Here is a 25521-nt window from a genome sequence, read left to right as displayed (position 1 = left end):
TCTTTTTTTTGCCCTGTGTGGGATTTGTTTTGTTAAAAAAATCTGAATTTTCATGATTTTAAAATTGTGATTCATATCTTAGTAATTTCAAGAATTAATTATTGCAGTTCTTTATATAATGAATTGCCTCTCATATTCTTAAATGACTACAGATTATACAAAGTATGGCAGCCAAGCTTCTCTTGGCAACAAGATATGATCATGTTATTCCTCTGTTGATTAAGCTGCATTGGCTTCCAGTTAGTTGTATAATAAATTTTAATACATTATGCTCTCCATATTAACCCCTATTTACTCATCGGATTGACCAATTCCATATTCATAACTAGAACCCTATACTTCTCTCAAATGCATCTCCTGTAAATTCTTACTATTATCTTGAATTTGATTTGAGTCTACGTTATAATCAGTTTTCACATTATTTACCTATAAAGTGCACTTTGGAATGCTCTGCTGTTTTACTTTAGGTTTGAAATGTTTTTCTCAGTTCAAGAATAAATTAAATATATTCTTCGTTCATAAAGCCTAACATTTGGGCACATGAAAATGAACCAAGATATGCATAAGATGATAGATACATAGAAAGAACAGAGATGTTAGATTTCACATAAAAGAAGCAAGGTTTTTTTTTCTTTTTTACGGACATGACAAATAAGGAAAAAGTAGAGAATGTGGTAGGACTTTTTCTAATTTTGTTTTACAACAGGTAACAAAACTTTTTCAGTAGAAGTATGGCTGGGAAAAATCATCTCACACTTGTTACCAGGTCCACCTCCATGCAGATGAATACCCTGATCCAGGATGAGGAACAGGTTCAGTTTTCCAGATGCCTGCAGGTTGAATCCCTAAAGAAGAAAGTGAAGGAACTGATAGAGAGGGTGGTGAGGCTAGAAATCATTTGTAATAATGAGATGAAATGTTCGTTGAGGTGTCTAAAATCTCTAGCAGAGGGGAAGATGACACTATATAAAAAGATGACAGCTGTATAGGTGATATTGCTGAATGGCTGTCTGGTAAAGTTTGATTCTTTGCAGATGATACCAAAATCTGTAATAAGATAGATTCCCCTAATGGTGTGGATAACATGAGGAAACTAGAGGAATGCCTAAGATTTAATGCTAAAATATTCAGGGTCATGCATAATCAAAGTCTGCAGAACTGAAATCTCAACTACTTTCCAGAAAGATCTCTCATTCAGTCCTGGAAGTAGAAGCGATGACAATATTCCAAAGCTTCGGGATCAGTAACCACAGAAGAGTGGAATGAAGGGTAGTGGCAGTTAATAATTTCCTTCTGAAGGATATGTGGCATCCTTCTGCCAATAAGACATGATGTCCTGGGAATGTGATGTCTGCTTGGTGTCAGCATCTGAGATTTTATGGACAGTTTGTCATCATATGTTATTCAACCATGTTAGCATAAATGATACTGCTAGATACCTACTGGAATGTATCAGAAGTGGCTGTGTGGCTGTGTGGTTATTGGAGAGAAGATAAAACAGATAGGTGCAGAAGAAGTGTTCATCTTAATCCTCTCCGGTAACTTGTGGTAGAGAAACTGCATCCTGGAGATGAATGCAAGGCTGGGCACATGGTATCATCAGGCGTATTTTGGCTTACTGGACAGTGAGCAATTTTCCAAAGGCTACTGACCAAAGATGGTGTCCACCTCTCAAAGAAGGGGGTAGTGTGTCTTCTGCAACAGACTAGCTAATCTATTGAGGAGGGCTTTAAACTGGAATCATTGGAGATGAGTGAACAAAGCCTTCAGGTAAGTGAAAGCCCTCAAATAAGTAAAATGCTGGCTATTTTATTTGAAAATGGAAAAAAGGGCTCCCATCTGGAAAGCTATGGTGGTTATTTTAGAAGTGCTATTTTCATTTTAGCCATCTCTAGACTGGCATTTAGATATCCATAGTGCATGGTCATCCAAATGCCATTTTTTCAATGCCAGGTAATAGCCATCCAAACCTGCAGAACATTCATATAGCAAGGGGACATGTTCTGAGTGGGTTTTGGGATGCCCATGTCCCAGTTATTCCCTATTTTAGAAGGGGAAGAAACATTCATGTCTACAGACATTAAGGTTGATATTTAGACCTGCTGCTTGGAATGTGCAGGTCATGGAAAGGTGCTCAGATTAAGCAGTGCTTGACTGGAGAGAATGGTGGGGTCACCCCTATAATCTTCATATGTTTGACATTCTCCCCAAAAATGAACTAGTGTAAAAAATGGGGCAGTGTCTCAGTCCCAAGAATGACTGTAAATTTTATATAGGATACTTCCGAGCGGATATCAGGAAGAAGAGAATTCCAAAGTATTGGGGCAATAGAAAAAAAGCAGATTGATGAGTTGATTCCAGTCTAGAACAGTAAATAGGTGGGAAATTGAGATGACAATCAGAGGAGGAATGGAGTGTATGATAGGGCATCTATGGGTAATGAGGGAGGAAAGGTAGGGAGGGATATATGAGATGTGGGCTAATGTCAGTGTCTTGTGTTGTAAGCAATAAGCAATGGAAAGCCAGTGATTTTGTTTCAGAAGGGGGTGATATGGTCATATTTGCAAGTGTGGGAGAGTAACAGGCTTATTTTTGAAAGAGAAGGGCGCCCATCTTTCGACACAAATCGGGAGATGGGCATCCTTCTCCCAGGGTCACCCAAATTGGCATAATCGAAAGCTGATTTTGGGCATCCTCATCTGCTTTCCGTCGCGGGGACCACCAAAGTTTACGGGGGTGTGTTGGAAGCATAGCGAAGGTGGGACTGGGGCATGCTTAACACATGGGTGTCCTCGGCCGATAATGGAAAAAAGAAGGGTGTCCCTGATGAACACTTGGCCGACTTTACTTGGTCCTTTTTTTTTTACGACAAAGCCACAAAAATGTGCTCTAAATGACCAGATGACCACCGGAGGGAATCGGGGATGACCTCCCCTTATTCCCCCAGTGGTCACTAACCCCCTCTCACCCTAAACAAAAAATTAAAATATTTTTCTAGCCTCTATGCCAGCCTCAAATATCATACCCTGCTCCACAACAGCAGTATGCAGGTCCCTGGAGTAGTTTTAGTGGGTATTGCAGTGCACTTCAGGCAGGCGGACCCAGGCCCATCCCCCCTACCTGTTATACTTGTGGTGGTAAATGTGAGCCCTCCAAAACCCACCCAAAACCCACTGTACCCACATATAGGTACCCCCATTCATCCCTAAGGGCTATGGTAGTGGTGTACAGTTGTGGGGAATGGGTTTTGGTTTTTTTTTTTGGGGGGGGGGCTCAGCACACAAGGTAAGGGAGCTAGCACCTGGGAGCTTTTTCTCAAGTCCACTGCAGTGCCCCCTAGGGTGCCCGGTTGGTGTCCTGGCAGGTCAGGGGGACCAGTGCACTACGAATGCTGGCTTCTCCCATGACCAAATGGCTTGGATTTGGTCGTTTCTGAAATGGGTGTCCTCGGTTTCCATTATCGCCGAAAATCGTGGACAACCATCTCTAAGGTCGAAACTAAATGTTGAGATTTGGGCGTCCTCGACTGTATTATCGAAACAAAAGATGGCCGCCCATCTTGTTTCGATAATATGGGTTTCCCCGCCCCTTCGCGGGATGTCCTGTGAAGATGTCCTCAGGAAAATTTGGGTGCCCCATTCGATTATGCCCCTCCACGCATACTGTGGTTTAATACCTTTATAAGCCCCCCTAGCCACCATTGTGCAAGTTTCACTAAGTCCTTCCTCATGTTATCTACACTATCAGGGGTGTCTTCCTTATACAGATTTTGGTATCATCCACAAAGAGGCAAACTTTACCAGACAGCCATTCAGCAATATCACCTACAAAATGTTAAAAAGAACCATCCCAAGAATTGGTAACATCCTTTTCCTCAGAATGAGCCCCATTTACCACTACCATCTTGTCACCTTCCACTCATCCAGTTCCTAACCCAGTCAGTCACTTTATACCTAATATCATGGGCACTCAATTTATTTATTAGTCATCCACGCAGAACTATGTCAACGGCTTTGCTAAATCTAAATACACCACATCTAGTGCTCTCCCTTGATCCAACTCTCTGGTCACCCAGTCAAAGAAATTAATCAGATTTGACTGACAAGATTTGTCTCTAGTAAAACCATGTTGCCTTGGGTCCTGCAATCCATTGGATTCCAGAAACTTCACTATTCTCTGTTTTAAAAGCATTTCCATTATTTTACTTACTGCAGAAGTCAGACTTTACAAACCTCTTCCTTATGTCCACTTTTGAGGAGGGAGACCACATCCACCCTTCTTCAGTCCTTTGGGACCACTCCTTTATCTAGAAAAGCACTGAAAAGGTCAGCTGGTGGAACTGCCAGAACTTCTCTAAGTTCCTTCAGTATCCTGGGATGTACATCATCACGCTCCATCACTTTGTACAACTTTAGTTTAACTAGCTCCTCATGAACATAGTCCTCTGAAAATCATTCAGGGTCTACCACACCTCCATTCCTATTTGTGTTTGTCTTTTGTGATTCTGCTACAAGCCCTTCATTTATGAACACAGAACAGAAATATTTGTTAAGCAAATTCATCATATTTTATCAGCTTCTACATATTTCTTCCCTTCACATTTGAATCTCAGAATGGCACTTTTGCACTTTCTCCCATCACTAACATATAACATACCTAAAAAATATCTTGTCCCCTCCCCCCCCCCCAATCTTTTCCAGATATTGTCACCTTTCTTCCTCTTTCTATGATCTCTTGTAGTTTATGAAGGCTATCCTCTTTTTCCTTACCTTTTCAGCTACCACTTTTGAGAACCAAAGCAGCCTTCTTTTCCTTACAAAGAGGTTTGTTGCTCTTAAACTAGCTCCTTTCAGTTTTGCCTGCTGCTTTTCTTTTTCTTCCAGATGTTCCCTTCCAGCTAACAACTCCTTGAGGTAATCCTCCATCTCAACAACGTTAGTTTTTTGAAGCCTAGAACCATCACTTTTGAACGAACCCTCTCCACACATTCCTTAATATTAAACCACACCATCTGGTGATCACTGGATTCCAGATGATTACCCACTGTAACATCAGAAACACTCTCCCCATTCATAAGCACTAAGTCCAGTATTGCCCCATCCCACGTGGGTTCCATTACCAACTGCTGGAACAGTTCACCCTGTAGAGAATCCAGGATCTCCCTACTAGTAGACCCCACAACATGGAGATTCCAAGCCACACCTGGCATATTAAAATCACTTATTAGTAGTGTTTTCTCTTTTACAGCACTATTTTGAATGTCTTCAATTAAATATCTGTCCACTTCTTCTGTTTGTGAAGGAGGCCTGTATATCACACTAATGTAAATACATTTCTTTGAGGACAAGCAGGGTATTAATTCTCACAAGTGGGTAACGTTGACTGGTAAAAAAAAAATGCTTGTGAGAATATAAGCCCTGTGTGCTTGGAGAATATCTGCCACAGATAAGTAACTTTGCTTTCTCCAAGGACAAGTAGGACATTAATTCTCCCAAGTGTTTTTTTTTATCAGTCATCTTCACCCACTTGTGAAAATATAAGCCCTGCTGTCCTTGGAGAACACCTGCTACAGGTAAGTAACTTCACTTTTCCACTCCCTCTTTCCGAATTGGCCCACAGCGTGTCTTCTTTAGCCTGTAGATCCTGCAATTGTGTGGCTTTAATATAATCATTAACATATATTGCCACTAACCCTCCCCTTCTTCCTATCTTATCTTTTCAGAATAGATTATATCCCGGTATAACTATATCTTAGTCATGGTTCTCAAGGAACCATGTCTCCACAACTGCCACTTCCAAATCAGCCTCTTCCATCGAAGCCTCTAGATCCAGAACCTTATTTCCCATACTTCCTTAATGGGCAGTTACTCGCACATCCTATTCTATAACTATGTGCATGATACTCCTATAGCATGTAAATTTCAAGGGGGTGTTCCCAGAATTTATGCGCATTGTTACAGAATAGACTCAATCTGCACCTAACTTAGATGCTGGCATTTACACCTGTTTTCAGCAGGTGTAATTGCCATCGCCTAAAGTTAGGCACTGTTTAAGCGCTTAGCACTATTCTATAAAGGCCAAATTTGGCTGCCAAACTTAACCGGCAATACACTGAATATCAGCAGATAGCCTTTTATATTGTGTGATATAACCGGTTTTCTGGTAGGTACTAACTGGCAATATCCAAATCCCCCAAATCCAAGTAATCTTCAAGAGCTGCTTCTACTATTTGCAACAGCCACACTGCCTCTCTCCTTACATCGAGAAGTAAATTTCATGCCAGTTGTGCATGCCATGATAACATCAAGACTGGATTACTGCAATGCACTATACAACGGGCTGACTACAAAGGGCCTATCCCAGTTCCAGTTGATTCAGAATGCTGCAGCAAGACTCATAGAAGGTTGCAAGTTTGCAAAAACTTCATTGGCTACCAGTACAATACAGGGCTAAATTTAAAACTCTATGTCTGAGCTTCAAGGCCCTTAAAGGAACTGGCCCTGAGTACCTGAAGAATAGGATTATCCTGTATACACCATTAAGGTCCTCTCAAAGACTAGCACTAAACACACCCTCTTCAAAGGACATTATATAATGTGATACCCACAAGCAAGCCTTCTCCGGGGTAGCCCCCACACTCTGGAAGGCACTACCTGAAAGACTCCGCTTAACACAAGACTATCTCTACTTCAGGAAGCACAGCACTGGATTATGTGAACATTTGATCCTGACCTTTAATGCACGATCCAGGATCCAGCCAATAATGATGATAGGTTTAGATATCAGGTCGTTTGTAGAACTGGAGTGATTGAAGCAGCACTGCTTGCATTCTGGCCTAAGTGCCAAGAATTCTGGTTGGTTGATGCAGTGATAGAGCCCTTGTATGCGACAGAGGAAGGTCCAATGACCAGTATCCAAGCCTTCATGTCTTCTTGATGTTGATTGTGTGAATGTGAGGCCATTACAACAGTAAAACAGTTTGAGGATGATATGGCATCTGTAATATACAAGTATGTAGCTAGTGACAAGTGAATGTTGTTCCTTTAAGGAAAAGACAGCTGTGAGAGAAGAATCGAGTACAGAATTGTGTAAATGACATGAAAGTGTGTTTCTGTTTTTCATTTGGACACATCAATCATTCTTCTTTCCCAAAGCATGTGTTGGTATTTGTGGTTTCTTTTCTGACTGCAGTACATGTGTTTTTTCCTCGGGGTAATGTTTCCAAATGGGTAGTTTTGCAAATACCATGGCAGGATTGTGAATGAATTCTGGGGTCTGGGAACTCCTCTATTGATTGCAGTGGAGTTAGTATGAAAAACTTTGTTTTAACAAGTATACAGAAGCGAGAACACATATGAAGAAGTGTGAGTGTGAAAAAAAATTGTTTTCTCTTGTTGCCTTTCAGTGGTGTCCACACCACCTCCCAAACATGGTCAGTTTGTCTCCCTGCCTTTTTGTATTATATAGAATCAGTTTCATCTGAACAGCCTTCATCTGTGAAAAGGAATAACAAGATTCATGTTTAGAGACATGAAACAGCTAATACATTCCATGAATGACCCCAAAATGCTTCATTATTAACTGATTTTTGTGCTAGTTTTGCATTTTGGCCTCCCATAGAGCCACTGCTCCAGTTTTGAGTAGTAAGCATTTGTAATTGACAGTTTTCTTAAATAGCTTTTTGGAGGCAAAATTTCTGAAGCAACACCAAATAAAATAATCTTTACTAAATATACAGAGAGAGAGAGAGAGAATTTATATCCAGATCCAGGAGCTAAAGATAGGATAGGATAGAAATACACTGAACACTTCACAAAGGCCAAAGTTAAATAAATGAAATGGAAAAAAAAACCCAATAACAATAAAATATTATTAATGGGGGTTTTTTCCATCTCAGTTATTTAACTTTGGCCTCTGTGAAGTGTTCAGTGTATTTCTATCCTAGCCTATCTTTAGCTCCTGGATCTGGATTTTTATCATCAATATAGCTTCCCTTTCCATGTTTCATACACTGGATGAAATACACCACAGTATCAGAGGATCATGAGTATGTCTTGCCCTTATGGTTAACTGTAGAGTACTTTGTTGCACCCTATCACAGTTTTCAATATATACCTTGAATGGTTTTGTGTTTTTTTTCAATTTGTTCTGAATTTTACTTTGATTCTTTTCACTAGTTGTTTTCATTTGGCTTTATGCTATGCCTTACACTTTTCATTTGAATGTCTTTCAAATCCTGATCTTTACATCGATAAAACATTTTTTGCTACTGTTTTTGATTGTTGGATACATATGTCTCATGTGATAAAAATTTGTGAATAAACTATTAGATGATCCATGTTTTAAGGGATACTTCTGGAATCTTGTAAGACTTTCTTTTGGAATTTACAATCTGTTTAATTAAAGCAACAATAAAATACCATGAACAGAAATCCTTGTAGACTGGCAATATTTAAAATTAGTTTAATTATATGCTTGCAGTCTCTATGTGCTGACAACTTATAATTATTCCATAAGTCCCAAAGCTGCACTTTATGACAGTTTATTGCTAGAAATCTCATGTGCTTGACAGGTTTTTTTATGTTTGAAATTTATGTTAGGTTCAATTTCATAGTGTCATACAAAATCATGCTAATTGGTACTCATTTCAATTTCTGTCAAAAATACTGGCAATTAGAGTCAATGGAAGGTTTCTGAATTTTTTTACTTTTTTTTACTTTAAATGTATTAGCATTTGTAATATGTAATACAACATGTTACATATGCAAACATAAGCAGTGTTCAAACTGCTAAAATATATACAAACAAAATAAAATATGAAAAGGATGCAAGTAATCCAGTATTATTCATGTCTCTAGATTTATCTGCAGTGTTCGATTAAGTTGAAATGGCTGTATTATTGGAGAGTTGACAAAAGTTAGGGTGGAACTGCATTAGTATGGATAGCTTCCTTCATGAAAGGGAGACATTTTCAAGTTACATATAGAGGTAATTGGTCAGATACATATGTCTGGAATTGGGAGCGGTGCCTCAGGGTTCTCCGCTTTCCTCTCTAATTTTTAATATTTATTTAAAACCTTTAGACAGTGTGGTTAGGAAGTATGATATAATTATTTGTATATATGCATGTGATATACAGTCAGAGGGGAATTCAGTAACTTGGCTCATGATCTCAAGTGATGAGCCCTTATTCTATAACAGGCAGGCATAAATGGGTGTGCCTAACTAGTGCCAAGGAAAACAGACAACTGTGCGTGCTTAGTGTTTACATGATCATGCTCATGCCATCTTGTTTCGATAATACGGGTTGCCCCGCCCCTTTATAGGGTCATCCTTAGAGAGGGGCGCCCCCATTCGATTATCCCCCTCTACGCAGCTTAGTAAAAGGGCCCCTTAATTTCTAAGGGTCCATTCACATTGGTAGTTTGGGTAGCACATAGGTGGGGAACACATTTACATACATAGATTATAAAATACTATTATTTGTTTGTGTTCTTTAATAATCTAGGCATAAGCATTTATACCATCTGAATAGTTTGTATAAATGATTTCAGCTAAAGTATAAGAACATTTTTTACCTGCTACACTAGCATTTTATAAAGAGCAGTAGGTGCCTATTTTACTTCATGGAATAATCTGAAAAATAGGCATAGTTTGGTGCCCCCAAAAAGCTTCTTCTTTGTAGAATTACTCTCCGTGGGCCAGATTCAGTAAATGGTGTCTAAAATGTAGCATGTTGGAATAACGCACATAGCGCTATTGTATGAACATCATCTATAGTAAGACTTGGTTTATAGAATAGCACATAGGCCAGGGGAACGTGCATACACTCAGATGTGGCCATTTACACTGAACCCCCCCCCCCCCCCAAATTCTAAAACAACATACATAAATTTGATTGATGCCCCGACACGCCTATACTCCTCCTATAGCCACACGCCTATACTCCTCCTATGGCCACACCCCCTTTTCAGCTATGTGCGTTGTAATTTACGTGCACCTCTTTTTAGAATATGCCTAAAAAATAAGCATGCATAAATTCCAATTATTGCCAATTAGTGATAATTGGTTGTTATCAGCCAATTATCATCACTAATTGGTTTGATAATTAATCATTCGCTTTGGAACTTCATTGGTCTACCCCAGTAGTTCCCAAACCTGGTCCTGGAGGCACCCCAGCCAGTCAGGTTTTCAGGATATCCACAATGAATACTCGTGAGAGAGATTTGCATGCACTGCCTCTACTGCTGCAAATCTCTCTCATGAATATTCATGGTGAATGTCCGAAAAAACTGATTGGCTGGGGTGCCTTCAGGATCAGGTTTGGTAACTGCTGGTCTGTCCCCTTCTTCATGTTTGCTTTGTTAGGTGTCAGTCACAGAGCAGGTGTAAATGTTTACACCTAACTGCTACACCCAGACTCTTTCCATGCACAAAACTATCTGTCAAATACAAGCTACTGTATGTAAGATATGCTTGTATTTACAAAATAGCACTTAGGTGGATTTTCAGCATTTATGCACATATGTGCACAAATTATTGTGTATATGCTGGCATTATAAGTATTTACATATGTAATCAGTGTTTAAATATTAGCACCTACTTTATAGAATTATAATTTTCCCCCAAAAAAACTATGTATACATGTTAACAAGTATAAACGGTGTGGATAGTTTTGTCAGAGTGAGTGTATTTTCTTGACAAATTCATTTACAGTTCTTTCATAACATTTACCCAGAGACTTAAGCCCTGTGATTTCCATTTGGCTAGATGTACTAAAGTGTGTTAAGTTTTTGCAGTTACTATGTGCTTACTCTCCATTAATGAGGGAATTCCGAGCATTTCCCATACAGTTAAGGTAGAGATAATACACTTAGAGGGGCAAAATCGAACGCGAACGCCCATCTCCATGGGCGACTATCTCCGAGGACGGGTACGTGAAGGGGCAGGACAGACCATATTTTCAAAAAATGGGTTGGTGCCGGGTAAATACATCGGATTTGGGCAGATTTGAGCTGGGCGGTATCGGTTTTCAGCGATAATGGAAACCAAAGCCGCCCAGCTCAAAAATGAACAACACCAAGGCATTTTGTCGTGGGAGGGACCAGGATTCATAGTGCACTGGTCCCCCTCACATGCCAGGACACCAATTGGTCACCCTAGGGGGCACTTGTAAAAATTAAAAAAATTAAAATACCTCCCAAGTCCATAGCTCCCTTACCTTGGGTGCTGAGCCCCTCAAATCCCCCCAAAACCCACTCCCCACAACTCTACACCATACCATAGCACTTATGGGTGAAGGAGGGCACCTAGATGTGGGTACAGTGGGTTTTGGGGGCGGTTTGGAGGGCTCCCGTTTACCAGCACAAGTGTAATAGGTAGGGGGGGATGGGCCTGGGTCCACCTGCCTGAAGTCCACTGCACCCACTAACAACTGCTCCAGGGACCTGCATACTGCTGTGATGGAGCTGGATATGACATTTGAGGCTGGCATACAGGCTGGCAAAAAAAGTTTTTAAAGTTCTTTTTTTTTTTCGTGGAAGGGGGTTAGTGACCACTGGGGGAGTCAGGGGAGGTTATCCACGATTCCCTCTGGTGGTCATCTGGGCAGTTGGGGCACTTTTTGGGGACTTGTTCGTGAAAAAAAAGGGTCCAAAAAAAGCGGCCCAATTCTCACTTCTGCCACCCTTCTTTTTTCCATTATCGGCCGAGCGCGCCCATCTCTCCTCGGCTGATAAACACGCCCCAGTCCCGCCTTCACCATGCCTCTGACACGCCCCCGTCAACTTTGTTCGTTCCCGTGACAGCACATGGCCAAATTACCACAGGATGCCTCAGCATGCCCTATGGTATACCATTTTTTGCTGCATTAAGCACGTGGCACTTACCACAGCTTTGTAAAAGGCACCCTTTGAATGCAATAACTGCACTCCTGACATCATGATACATTGATGTGCCTTTAACTTTCACATTGACAGTTAGTTTACAATAAATATTATTGCACTAAGACACAGCCCCTGCTGCCCCATTCTGCATTAGATATTGATGTGGGAATTAGCATGCACTATCAAGCCACCATGCTTTTAATGAGTTAATTCTTGTGTTAGTTGCATACTGCAGTGTAGTAAATAGGCCCAATAATATTTTAATATATCAACTGGTCTATGTATTTAATTTTCCTTTGTTCTGGTTTTATTATATAGTTCCTTAATTATATGCCATTTGATCTAATTTGTTGATGTATCTTTCAGTAACTCAATAAATTATATGTTATAACCGTACTTGCCTGAACATGGCCTCTTTTTAGCACTTTGAAGAGTTCTGTAAATTTTAATGAGTCACTAGAGGTGTCCAGACTATGGGTCATATGTTTCTTGTCCTTTTTTGATTGTCTCTCAGATTCCTACTTCTCTTTGTATAACAAGCTGTACTATTTTACTGCAACTCTTAAACAATATGTTTGTTTTCCACAGGAAAACATAATGGAGGTCATCAGAAACCAAGAGTTCTTACTACTCCCAACTGACGAACTCCATAAACTTCTTGCCAGTGATGATGTGAATGTCCCTGATGAAGAAACCATCTTCCATGCCTTAATGATGTGGGTTAAATACGATATGCAAAAGAGATGTAACGATCTTAGTTTGCTACTTGCTTACATTAGACTACCTCTGCTTTCTCCTCAGGTAAATTATATTTTCTTATTGCTTTTGACAGAATGATATTTTCCTCCATAGGCTTCACCAGTCAGATATACAAGAGCAGACTTGAGACTAGCTGATTTCATATCTGATGGAGAGATCTTTCATACATTCCTATTTGGAGACTCACGTTTGCCAATTTTGTTCAGTATTTATTTGATTCTTTAGCTAAGATTATTAAAAAAAATTTGATCTTGACTTCATTATGTACATGGATGATATTAAATGTATAGTACCGAAAGATGAATGTAGCAAATGACTCCTCTGATCATTGAGTACTGGTAAATGCAGGTGCTCATTCGGAGCTAGAGGCCTCTAGCACCCGCATTTACCTTTGATCATCGGGGCCTCAGTTCTCTTATTATTATGGTTTGGGCCTGGTTTGTAACAGCCAAGCAGCAAAGCCTAACTTGATTTAATTTCCTATAGCTTGTAGCCCCTAAAGCCACCTGAAAACTAACCATAACATTGCAAGGGAGCATTCCCAGGGGGAGGTACATGGGCGGGGCATGGTGTATCAAACAATGTCATCCTGAAGTTGTAGACTACCATCATTTACATACTAAAGTGCTACATTTAAGTATGTGCATTTATGCCTGCCATAGACATGGTGTAAGTGGGCATGCCTAAATGTTGACACATAAGTACCAACTTACACTAATATTCTATAACAGAATATGGATGCCCAGATGCCCTTATAGAATTCACGCTCAGCATACTGCATTTTGACCCCTAACTTTTGGTATCCTTTATATAATTACCCCATACTCATTGAGGGAGTTGAGATTCATAGGGTACCTGTCCCTAATAAAAGTGTTTAAGAGCCTAGGACAGTGGTTCCCAAGCCTGGTCCTGGAGGCACCCCAGCCAGTCAAGTTTTCAGGATATCCACAATGAATATTCATGAGAGATATCTGCATGCAGTACAGGCACATGTCTCTCATGAATATTCATTGTGAATATCCTGAAAACCTAACTAGCTGGAGTGCTTCCAGGACCAGGTTTGGGGACCACTAGCCTAGGAGTAGTATTATTTATTTGTTACATTTGTATCCCACAATTCCCCACCTATTTGCAGGCTCAATGTGGCTTACATGGTACCATAAAGGTGTTTGCCCAGTCCGGTAAAGAACAAATACAGTGTGAAGTGCGATAGAATAAGGATCATGTGTTACAGACACATTTCAGAATCAAGTCTGCCCTAAGAACCCCAGTTTAACACTATAGTTAGGAAAGCTTAAGAGAAACTATAGATGATATGACAAATTTACACTTTTCTTAAACCACAGGATATCTGGACAGTTATGCTAGTGGTAGCTATAATTCATCTAAGATCAGTTCAACACTATTTATCTGGACTATGAAAATGTTTGCTGGGCAGACTAAAACAAAAGCTAAATTTGGCAGCTAAAAGTGTGGCATATAAATCTACATGGGATAAACTGTCACCACTAGAGGCTAAGAAAAACTGCTTTCTTCATTTTTTGCCAAAACCACAACTGCCACGGAAACTGTCTGAAAACTTTCGGCCGAAACTGAAACTGCAGCTAAAACTCATCACCTGGTTTTGGCCAAAGACCAAAATGAAACCGAAAACTCAAGTTTGGTTCTGTGAATGGGAACCGGTGAGGGTCACTGGGGATTGTCAGAGTTTGCAGTCTGCATCCCTCTGCTAAACCTACAGTATCCAGACCAAAATATAAAAACATAAATAATGAAAAAATTGTATTTTACCTCCAAGCAAAATAGTCTCCACACGTATGGCCCACAGCTAATAAAACTGATGTTAAAACCACAGTACTTTTACAGTGGCTGAATTTGCGTCACATTTAGAGTGATAGCTCATGTCATAACTTCACAGAGAGCATATCATCTCAAATGTACAGACTTAAATTCCTGCTAAAATTTTGTCTTAAAAGCATTTATTTGGAGCAATCTATTTATCATATTAACAAATGTGCAAGATCATAACTGCATTATTTGCAACCACCATACAAAAAAAATCATAAAAAAATGTAGCCCCTCCCCCCAGGCTACCCTATATACCCTGGTTGTCTAATGGTGTAGTCAGAGAGGAGTGATGACCTAGTTGTGGCAGTCATTTTGAGAGCAGAGCCAGAATAGGCAAGAGTAACTGACAAGTGCCCCAACTACACCCCTAGGCCAACCAGGGATTGTAAGGACAGGAAGGGAGAAAAATGGGACAACGAACACATTTTTGACTTTTTTGACTTCCACTGAAAACACATGGTCATTTTCAGCTGAAACCAAAAACATGGCCAAAAATTAAAATAACTTTTCAACCGAAAACAAAATCAGGCAGAAAATGGATTTTGTCCACCAAAAAAAGGGAAAAAATCAAACACTCCAAAACAATTATTTAATAACAAGGCAAGAGAGAAGTGTTTTAAATTACCATTAATGATAGAAAGAACATAGTGTGTAAACTGTATCAAAAGTAGATAAACTATATCAAAAGTAGATTCAGCATTGAGGCATCATAGACCAAGGGAACCAGCTATGAGATCTCTTACAGCCTGCAGCTATTTCAGATCTGCAGCACTAAATGTACAATAATCATCTGCCTCTTGAGCTGTAGTAAACCTTTTGAAAATAATAAATATTTAATTTTTATTTTATTAGCACTCAATTTAGCAATAAATCTTTCATTTCGATAATACGTTCAGGGATGCCCAAATCCTGAAATTTGGTCATCCTTAGAGATGGTCGTCTCTGGACTTGGTCGTTTCTGATTTTCAGCGATAATGGAAACCAAGGACGTCCATCTCAGAAACGACCAAATGCAAGCCATTTGGTCATGGGAGGAGCCAGCATTTGTAGTGCACTGGTCCCCCTGACATGCTAGGACACCAACCGGGCACCCTAGGGGGCACGGCAATGGACTTCTTAAATTGATCCCAGGTACATAGCTCCCTTATCTTGTGTGCTGAGCCCCCCCCAAACCCCACTATCCACAACTGTACACCACTACAGTAGCCCTTATGGGTGAAGGGGGCACCTATATGTGGGTACAGTGGGTTTCTGGTGGGTTCTGGAGGGCTCGTTGTTATCACCACAAATGTAACAGGTAGGGGGGGATGGGCCTGGGTCCGCCTGCCTGAAGTTCACTGCACCCACTTAAACTGCTCCAGGTACCTGCATACTGCTGTGATGGACCTGAGTATGACATCTGAGGCTGGCATAGAGGCTGGCAATCAATATTTTTAAAGATGTTTTTTGATGGTGGGAGGGGTTTAATGACCACTGGGGGAGTAAGGGGAGGTCATCCCCGATTCTCTCCAGTGGTTATGTGGTCATTTTGGGCACCTTTTTGTGCCTTGGTTGTAAGAAAAACACGACCAGGTAAAGTCGTCCAAGTGTTCATCAGGGACATCCTTGTTTCTTTCGATTATGGGTCGAGGACGTCCAAGTGTTAGGCATGCCCAAGTCCCGCCTTCGTTATGCCTCCGATACACCCCCTTGAACTTTGGCCGTCCCTGCGATGGAAAGCAGTTAGGGACGTCCAAAATCGGCTTTCGATTATACTGATTTGGACGACCCTGTGAGAAGTGCGCCATCTTCCGATTTATGTCGAAAGATTTGTGTCCTTTTCTTTTGAAAATGAGCCCAATAGAGAGATTTAAATTATTATTATTATTTTTTGTTTTGTGGAGTGTTGGGGTTTGGGTTTTTTTCTTTTTAGATTAGTATGATCATCTCTTTCAGTCTGTTATTTGGTAAAGAGTTGATTTAGCACATGAATTATACTGTTTTATTGGGATAGTAAGGGTGTTTTGTATTAGTTAGAATTGCTATTATTATGTAATCATCATTTTATTGGTTGAGATATAAACTTCCTAAATCTCTATGGGTCAGAAGCTATAAATCCTGATTAAATCCCCGTGGAGGCTGAAGCTATAAATGCCTGATTAAATTAAATCCTCTTAGTCTCCCTCCTCTACCTACTTTGCACCTTTCTTGGTGCTGTGGATCTTCATTTCTCTCTTGTCATTACCACTTTACTTTACCCTTTGGGTATTGTCTTGGGGTCTTTTCCCTCCACAGTACAGAGTGGGAATGATTGTTGCACTTCTTTCCTCTCAATTACCTCTTAGGGTAACAGATTTTATGTACCTAATTACTTCTGAAGCTCTTAAGTACTTTAGTGTGTAATTTTATCTTCACAAAATAAACTTGCCTAATATTTCTAATTATAAAGCAGAGCTGACACTGCTTTGTAATGATAAAAACACATTACAAACAAGTGGAGAAAGGCCTCAGTAATAAAGAGCGAACCAGTCAATGGCACTTATTTGGCTGGAAGCCACTATTACCTGGATAAATGCTACTACTACTACTTAACATTTCTAGAGCGCTACTAGGGTTACACATTGCTGTACAAATTAACAAGGAAGGACGGTCCCTGCTCAAAGGAGCTTACAATCTAAAGCATGAAATGTCAAGTTGGGGCAGTCTAGATTTCCTGAGTAGAGGTGTAGTGGTTAGGTGCCGAAGGCGACATTGAAGAGGTGGGTTTTGAGCAATGATTTGAAGATGGGCATGGAGGGGTCTGGTGTATGGGCTCAGGGAGTTTGTTCCACGCATGGGGTGAGGCAAGGCAGAAAGGGCGGAGCCTGGAGTTGGCGGTGGTGGAGAAGGGTACTGAAAGGAGGGATTTGTCTTGAGAGCGGAAGTTACGGGTAGGAATGTAAGGGGAGATGAGGGTTGAGAGGTAAGGAGGGGCTGCAGATCGAGTGCATTTGTAGGTTAGTAGCAGAAGCTTGAACTGTATGCAGTACCTGATTGGGAGCCAGAGTATATCGGTCCAGGCGGAAGATAAGATGTGCAGCAGAGTTCTGAACGGACTGAAGGGGGGATAGATGGCTAAGTGGGAGACCAGTGAGGAGTAGATTGCAGTAGTCAAGGCGAGAGGTAATGAGAGAGTGGATGAGAGTTCGGGTGGTGTGCTCAAAGAGGAAAGGGCGAATTTTGCTAATGTTATAGAGGAAAAAGCGACAGGTCTTGGCTATCTGCTGGATATGCGCAGAGAAGGAGAGGGAGGAGTCGAAGATGACACCGAGGTTGCGGGCAGATGAGACGGGGACGATGAGGGTGTTATCAACTGAGATAGAGAGTGGAGGGAGAGGAGAAGTGGGTTTGGGTGGGAAGACAAGAAGTTCGGTCTTGGCCATGTTCAGTTTCAGGTGGCGGTTGGACATCTAGGCAGAGATGTCGGATAAGCAGGCTGATATTTTGGCCTGGGTTTCTGCAGCGATATCTGGTGTGGAGAGATAAAGCTGGGTGTCATCAGCATACAGATGATAGTGGAAGCCATGAGATGAGATCAGGGAGCCCAGGGAAGAGGTGTAGATTGAAAAAAGAAGGGGTCCAAAGACAGATCCCTGAGGGACTCCAACAGAGAGCGGGATAGGGGTGGAGGATGAACCACGAGAGTGAACTCTGAAGGTACAATGGGAGAGATAAGAGGAGAACCAGGAGAGGACGGAGCCCTGGAACCCAAAAGAGGACAGTGTGTCGAGAAGTAGGTTGTGATTGACAGTGTCAAAAGCGGCGGATAGGTCGAGGAGGATGAGGACGGAGTAATGACCTTTGGATTTGGCGAGGAACAGGTCATTGCAGACTTTAGATAGTGCTGTTTCTGTCGAGTGTAGTGGGCGAAAGCCAGATTGAAGTGGATCGAGGATGGCATGAGAGGAGAGAAAATCAAGGCAACGACTGTGAATGGCGTGTTCAAGTAATTTGGAGAGGAAGGGTAGGAGGGAAATGGGGCGGTAGTTGGAGGGACAGGTAGGGTCAAGTGATGGTTTTTTGAGGAGTGGTGTGACTACAGCATGCTTGAAGGTGTCAGGGACAGTTGCAGTGGAGAGAGAGAGGTTGAGGATATGACAGATGGGGGGGTGATAGTAGGAGAGATGGTGTTAAGTAAGTTGGTTGGGGATGGGTTCTGAGGAACAGGTGGTGAATTTCGAGGAGGATGGGCGGTTTCCTCTTCGGTGATATCAGGAAAAGAGGCGAAGGAGGCCTGGGTTGGTTGGTTGAGGGAGTGGGTTATAGGATGATGAGGAGGAGAAGGAGAAGGTTTAGTGGTGAATTCGAGGTTGATCTTCTGGACCTTGTCGTGGAAATAGTCAGCCAGAGATTGAGGAGAGAGTGAGGGGGTGGGTGGGAGTGGAGGGCACTTTGAGTAGGGAGTTGAGGGTGGCGAAGAGACAGCGAGGGTTAGAACTGAGGGAATTAGTCAATTGAGTGTAGAAGTCCTGTTTGGCGAGGAATAGGGAGGACTGGAAGGAGGATAGCATGAATTTGTAGTGAATGACATCAGTATGGGTGTGAGATTTCCTCCATAGGCGTTCAGCCGATCGGGTGCAGGAGCGACCCAGATATTTTTATTGGATTGAGGGCGGGGGGGGGGGGGGGGGGGGAAGGTCTTTCCTGGTGACAATTTAAGGATGAGACATGTAAAGCAAGTAGATACAAAAATATACAAAAATACATTCAATAAACCAAAACTAAGAAAGGTGTGTGTTATCATATAAGAAAACATTCCCATAGTAAATTTAGGGCTCCTATTACAAAGCCATGCTAGCAATTACGGTGTGGCAAATGCAACGAAGCCCATAGGAACTGAATGGGCTTTGCCGCATTTGCCACACCGAAATCACTAGCATGGGTTCATAAAAGGAGCCCTTATTGAAGAATAAATATTACAGATGATAGATTCAAATAGGTCAAAATATTAAAGCATTAAAAATATCAAATGATATATTTAATGCTTTAATATTTTGACATATTTGAATAATCTATTTCAAAGGAGTAATATATGAATAATCTATTTCAAAGGAGTAATAGAAATAACCCATAATTTTAAATACCAGTACCATGAACATGCATTCGTATCCCGGCACTGAACCATTAGTCAGAGATCCTAGAAAAATATAAAAATACCATTATATCTCAATGCAGAGAGATGTAGAGGAGCATTTTTGATATGAAATCTAAGTCCGATTTTGAACATTTTGCTGAAAATGTCAAAAAATTAAGTAGCGAACATTGCAATTTTCTTTTTATTTATTTATAGTTTCAAATTTACATCAAGGAAATACACTTGATATAGAAAGCATTATTTCAATTAACAGGGGAAAAATATAAGTAACATAAATTATTTAAATTGCTCAAGTCCACATTACATTTTTTTAGATCCAAGAATCAAATAGAGGATTCAATCAAAAAAATAAACATTTCAAAATTATTTCAATTAGCTAGGACAACAGTGATTAATTTTTCTATTGTGCTCCTTCCGTTTGTTTTGAGACTATGAAAGCTGATAATTGCTGAGGTTCCAGGAAAACATATTTAATAGCATTATAATTCACAATACACTTGCAAGGAAACCTTAAGTAGAATGAGCCACCAAGTGCAAGGACCGCCGATTTCAGCAACAAAAATTGTTTTCTCTTATTCTGAGTTTGTCTACATACATTAGGGAACAGTAATATCTTTTTTCCTAGGAAAAGTTTTTCTTTGTTTTTGAAAAACAAACGGAAGAGCCAGTTTTTATCAGATAATAAGGCCACTGTGACCACCAAAGTGGCCGTAGTAGCTTGTTCTGAATCCGAAGATTCCAAAAAGTCTGTAAGGTTTGTTAGGCTCCTTCCCTGTTGTTCATTTAGCATTCGTTGAGGAAGGTAATATGCTTGAGTGAATGGTGGTAATTGATCAGTAGAAATCTCCAAATTTTCCCTTAAATATCTTTTAAGCATTTCAATCGGTGTCACAAGTTTCAATTTAGGAAAGTTAACAAATCTTAGATTTTGTATTCTCATGTAGTTATCATGCAGTTCAGATCTATATCTCAGATTTGTAATATCTTTAATTAAAGTAGGTTATACCGTCTCTAAATGAACCATTTTACTCTCCACTTTTTCCACTCGCTTTTTCAATGTCTCAGCATTTTCTTCATTCTTATCTAATCTTTTTTCCAAAGTTATAATTTGTAAAGACTGTTTATTAGACTGTTGAAAAAAGAACTTATGGGATTGAGAAATCAAGTCCCATAACGATTCTAATGTTACCTCTGTCGGCTTTCTCATGAACTCCGGGTTCTCACCCACTTGAAGTTCCTGGATCTCAGCCTGTTCAGAGCCTTGTTCCTCCACGTTTTTTCTAGGACTGCTTGTTCCGTGCAGGTCCAATGCCTGCACTACCTCTCTCCCCTCCGATAGTTCGTTGATCACTCCTCCAGCGTCAGGGCCCCTATCAATCTGCGTCGGAGGCCCCATCGCCTCTACGGAGGGGGAGCTGGACCACTGGGGCTGTGCGGGTGGAGTACGCATGTCGGGGCTCAGCGTGACATCGAGACCGGTGTGGGCCAACAATGCCTCTATTCCGTCGGCCCTCACCAAGGAACCGCTCCCGGCGCCAGTTTCTCACCGTTGCGAAGGTCCCAGAAATCAATCCATTGGACCCTGAGGTAAAGTTGAAGGCGTCTGGGGAGCTCTTGCAGAACATAGCAATTTTCAAAACAGGAAAATATCTAGCTTTTTGTTTTGATAATGACCATTTCCTAGGCGTTTTATAGATGGGCTAAGTTTGGTGCATGTGTTGTTCATAAAATAACACACCTACATGCATACTTCACCAAAGTATATTTATAACTATTCTCATGCAGATGTAAGTGGGTGAATTTTAGCCATGATTGTGCTGATGTTGTGAGACTGCTATATAAAGACACATTGCCCCTACATGTCTTTATAAAATAGCTTCAGTATAGGTGTCTAGTTGAACCTATCAATAGAAATCAAACAAAATAAAACATGGAAAAGAAAATAAGATGATACCTTTTTTATTGGACATAACTTAATACATTTCTTGATTAGCTTTCGAAGGTTGCCCTTCTTCGTCAGATCGGAAATAAGCAAATGTGTTAGCAGATAGTATATATAAGAGAAACATCAAAGCACACCTCTAGTTGAACCTATCAACCTGTACTAAAATTGCCCTCAATGTAAACAATTCTATGACTGGGCACCCCTTTGCCCCAATGCCATAGATCATATCTCTCTATATAAAAGGCAACACCAACGTTCTATGAAGCCTCCAGCCGGAAGTGTGAAGGGGGCGAGATATCCGGTTTCCCTATGAGTGTCTGCCCCGCCCTCTCTGTAACACAGTCAGTGAAGGAAAACAGCAGAGCACGAAATCAAATCGCTGGCTCTGTAACAGTGAAGGACTCAGAGGGGGGAGGGGAGAGAGGCCAGAGGGCAGGGACACACACACTCCCACATGCACACAGAAGAAAACATTGCTAGCCCCCGTTTCATTTGCATCAGAAACGGGGCTTTTTAGAGCACAAAATCAAATCGCTGGCTCTGTAACAGTGAAGGACTCAGAGGGGGGAGGGGAGAGAGGCCAGAGGGCAGGGACACACACACACTCCCACATGCACACAGAAGAAAACATTGCTAGCCCCCGTTTCATTTGCACAGAAACGGGGCTTTTTTACTAGTTCTATAATAATATCTACGTGTTCAAATTCTGTCATAGACCTGGTGTAACTAAGGTCTGGTAATTGTGGAAATGGCACATAACTTATAATACTCTGTAAACTGTGTGCTTAAGTGGCAGCTTCACATGCATGTTCCATGCTCCATCCATATGAACACCCTCCTTGCATTTATATGCTATGCCATTTACTTGCACCCTTACAGAATAGTGATTAGTCATTTTACTGCGTTAATGTACTTGTGAGGGAGTCTTTAAGATACTGCCCCTCTCCCTTAATATCACTCCCTCTCAGGGTCAGAACCACCTTAAAATCCATAGACCCACCTAAAGGGGAAGTGACACAGGAGGGGTGGAGCCAGGCGGGCATGATCCAGGAAGTATATAAATTGAGGCCATAGCTAGGGTAAGAAGGCCCAGAGGAAAGCAGTGATGGCCATGCCATGTGCATCCACCACTTATATGCCAAATGCAACTGCCACAGTCAGGTAGGCCAAGTTCCATTTGGAACAACATTGTACTTTGAACTGAGTATTTGCTAGAGACTTCCCTGGTAACTTTGAGGAACAAGGCCAGGAACAAGTAAAGTGTGCTGCTGTACTGAGGCAATAAGGTACACAGTTGCCCTGCAGGAACACGCCACAGGAGGATATTGTTTCGTTTACGGACTAGTTTTATGTTGCCTTTTTCCTCCTACCTGTGAATGGAACAGAATCCCTGACCTAACAGCTTTAATAAATGCTCTTTTCTTTTACCTGCAACTGGTGTGTGGCTCTGTCTTACCTGGGAACCAGGCTGGAGATTTCAATCCTAGTTTTGAACTTATATTCCAAAGCAGTGTGGGATTTGTAGTGACTGATTCTGCCCATTGAAATCAGTGCTGCAAGTTCCATAATGCACCAGGATAGGGTGGTTAGAAATACAGGACTGGTCCAAAATCTCCAGCCTGGAGATGGGTAACTTGGCATCCCTGGAACTGGGCCTGCCCTTGTTCTTTTTACCACAATGCTTGCAGTATAAATAAATAAATAAATAAGGAATGTTTTTCAAATACTATTTCTCCACATGGAAACAATAGAGACAAATACTAATACTACTTTTAGTAGCCCAGATGCTGCTCTGGTCCATGTTGACAACAGTACTATTTTTACTAGACAAGCCTACAGCTGGCAATTGTTTTGGCTGTATTGGCACTGGAGGCTGCAGAACTCTCACATGGCATAGGTGGAACCAGAAAAGTAGTCTGATTTTCACTACTGTGAATTTTTACCAACATGCTTCAAATCCAGAACAAATTTCAAATGTGCTGGTATCCTTCACCCAAAGTTATCATGCCTCCAGATGGACAGACAGATGGAGAGATTGAATGAGCTCCAAATGATTTCCTATAATAATTGACAAGTGCTTTAAAAGACAGTGATGGCTTTGCAAGCTGCAGAACATGAGCAGATGTTGGCAATCAAGGTCAGCATGTGCCATTAACCAAAAATACACCTTTTGCCATCTATACAATATGTTTTCCTCTTCACTGAATGATAGCTGCCTTGTTTATTGCAGCACATGATAGACAGCAACAAACACATAGACCATTCACTAGTCAAAAAGTCTACCACTGTAAAGTGTTAATATCCTCATATCTCAAAACAGCCTTCAAAATATTAACACAGAATGGAAAGTCTAGAGCGGGAGCCTCCTTAGCCTCACTGAACCAACAACCCTGTAGGGGTCTGTATGAATCATATTTGATGGTCATCTATTGGGGGGGGGGGCTTTACTTTCATATATGCTACTTTTGCCTGAACATTGGGACCTTGCATACCACATCACCACATGAAGAAAGTGACCTATAGCACTGAAGACCTTTCTCTCTTCCTGCCTTTGCAGTTTTTTTACACACATACAGTATTATTTGACATGTTGTCATTTATGGTATGCACAAGCCAAGTGAGAAAAGACTGAGTGTAGCCATTCACTTTTCATGCCAATTTTACAAGGGTTAATGGGGTTTGTAGAAAGAGCTGAGAAATGTCCTTGAGCTATGTCAGAGAAATATAGAAATATTACTCCATTGCATGTCACCTAACAATGGCACTGGGCAGAAAAAACCTCAAGCACCATGTGCTGCTATTTATTGCCTCACTCAGGAGCCATGATGACCACAGAAGAACCCAACACATTGCTCCCCTAATCTCTACCCCTGGCCTAATGGTTAGTGTAGCAGGTTGCAGACCTGGGGAACTGGGTTCAATCCCCACTACTGCCTGATGGTTGGCAGTGTGTTGAGATCCTAGGGAACCAGGTTCAATTCCCTCTGCATCTCTATGTGAGCCTGGTCAAGTCACAACCCTCCATTGCCCCAGGTACAACAGTAGATTATGAGACCACTAGGGACAGACCCAGTACCTATAAAATGAAACTGTAAACTGCTTAGGTCTAAGCAATATATAAATATTTGAATGAAGGAATTCCTCTGGTTGGTAATCCCAAATCAGTATCAGAACACTGAGCAGGTATACAATATATGATTATGCAGTTTTTCAAATGCTTCTGTGTGCCACTGGAGTATGACTGAATTACAGGAGTAACGTTGGCATTCCTATGACTTAGTGTGGGGTGTCTTTTGTGTTTTTCATTTTTTTAAACTTGAGTATTGTATTGACTTTTTACTACATTCCTTATACATTCAGCATAGCATAAGAACGGAAATACGTAGACAAATTGCACTTAACTACCATTGATTGCACAGCGCCTTCCATCTTATTGATTCAGAAGACAGAGCAAGCTGCCTACATCACCAGGAGGCCTAGGTGGTAGCAACATGGGTACCCCAGTACTTATTAGATGAACTTCAGGACTTCCAGGGGGCTCAAATATCAGGGTGGAAACAATATTCACAAGTCTCCTGTTAAGAGTCATCTGTATTACATCATATATGATTTTATGTGGCTTCTGGCTCTGTGTGGTAAGCACACAGGCACTCTGTTCTAATCCTTTTTCCCATTGCATATATTAGTTCAGTCTCTATTTTTTGTGCCCGTGAGGGTTGTTTAACCCTTATGAATCAGTTTCAAGTCATAGTAGAAGGTATTGATGGACTGGTGATGATGGAAATTCCTCCACCTTTAACATAGTAAATGACGGCAGATAAAGAACTGAACAGTCCATCCAGTCTGCTCAAAAAGACAAACTCATTTTACATGGTATGTGATACTTTATATGTATACCTGAGTTTGATTTGTTCTTGCCTTTCTCAGGGCATAGACCGTAAACATCTGCCCAGCACTGCTCTTGTATTAAA

The 25521-nt window shown here is 41.0% G+C and overlaps 1 protein-coding gene across 1 annotated transcript in view; it reads left to right on the top strand.

The window, feature by feature from the left end:
• Positions 1 to 25521, top strand: part of KLHL1 (kelch like family member 1) — a 683807-nt gene that overhangs the window by 349937 nt on the left and 308349 nt on the right. Inside the window, exon 5 of the mRNA XM_030202420.1 lies at positions 12474 to 12686. Within this exon, the coding sequence (XP_030058280.1) occupies positions 12474 to 12686 (213 nt within the window). The remainder of the gene's footprint in view (positions 1 to 12473; positions 12687 to 25521) is intronic.

This window comes from Microcaecilia unicolor, chromosome 4, assembly GCF_901765095.1.
Source record: "Microcaecilia unicolor chromosome 4, aMicUni1.1, whole genome shotgun sequence".
NCBI lineage: Eukaryota > Metazoa > Chordata > Amphibia > Gymnophiona > Siphonopidae > Microcaecilia > Microcaecilia unicolor.
Note: the sequence above shows the minus strand (reverse complement) of the source record. Positions and strands in the feature narration are given on the sequence as shown.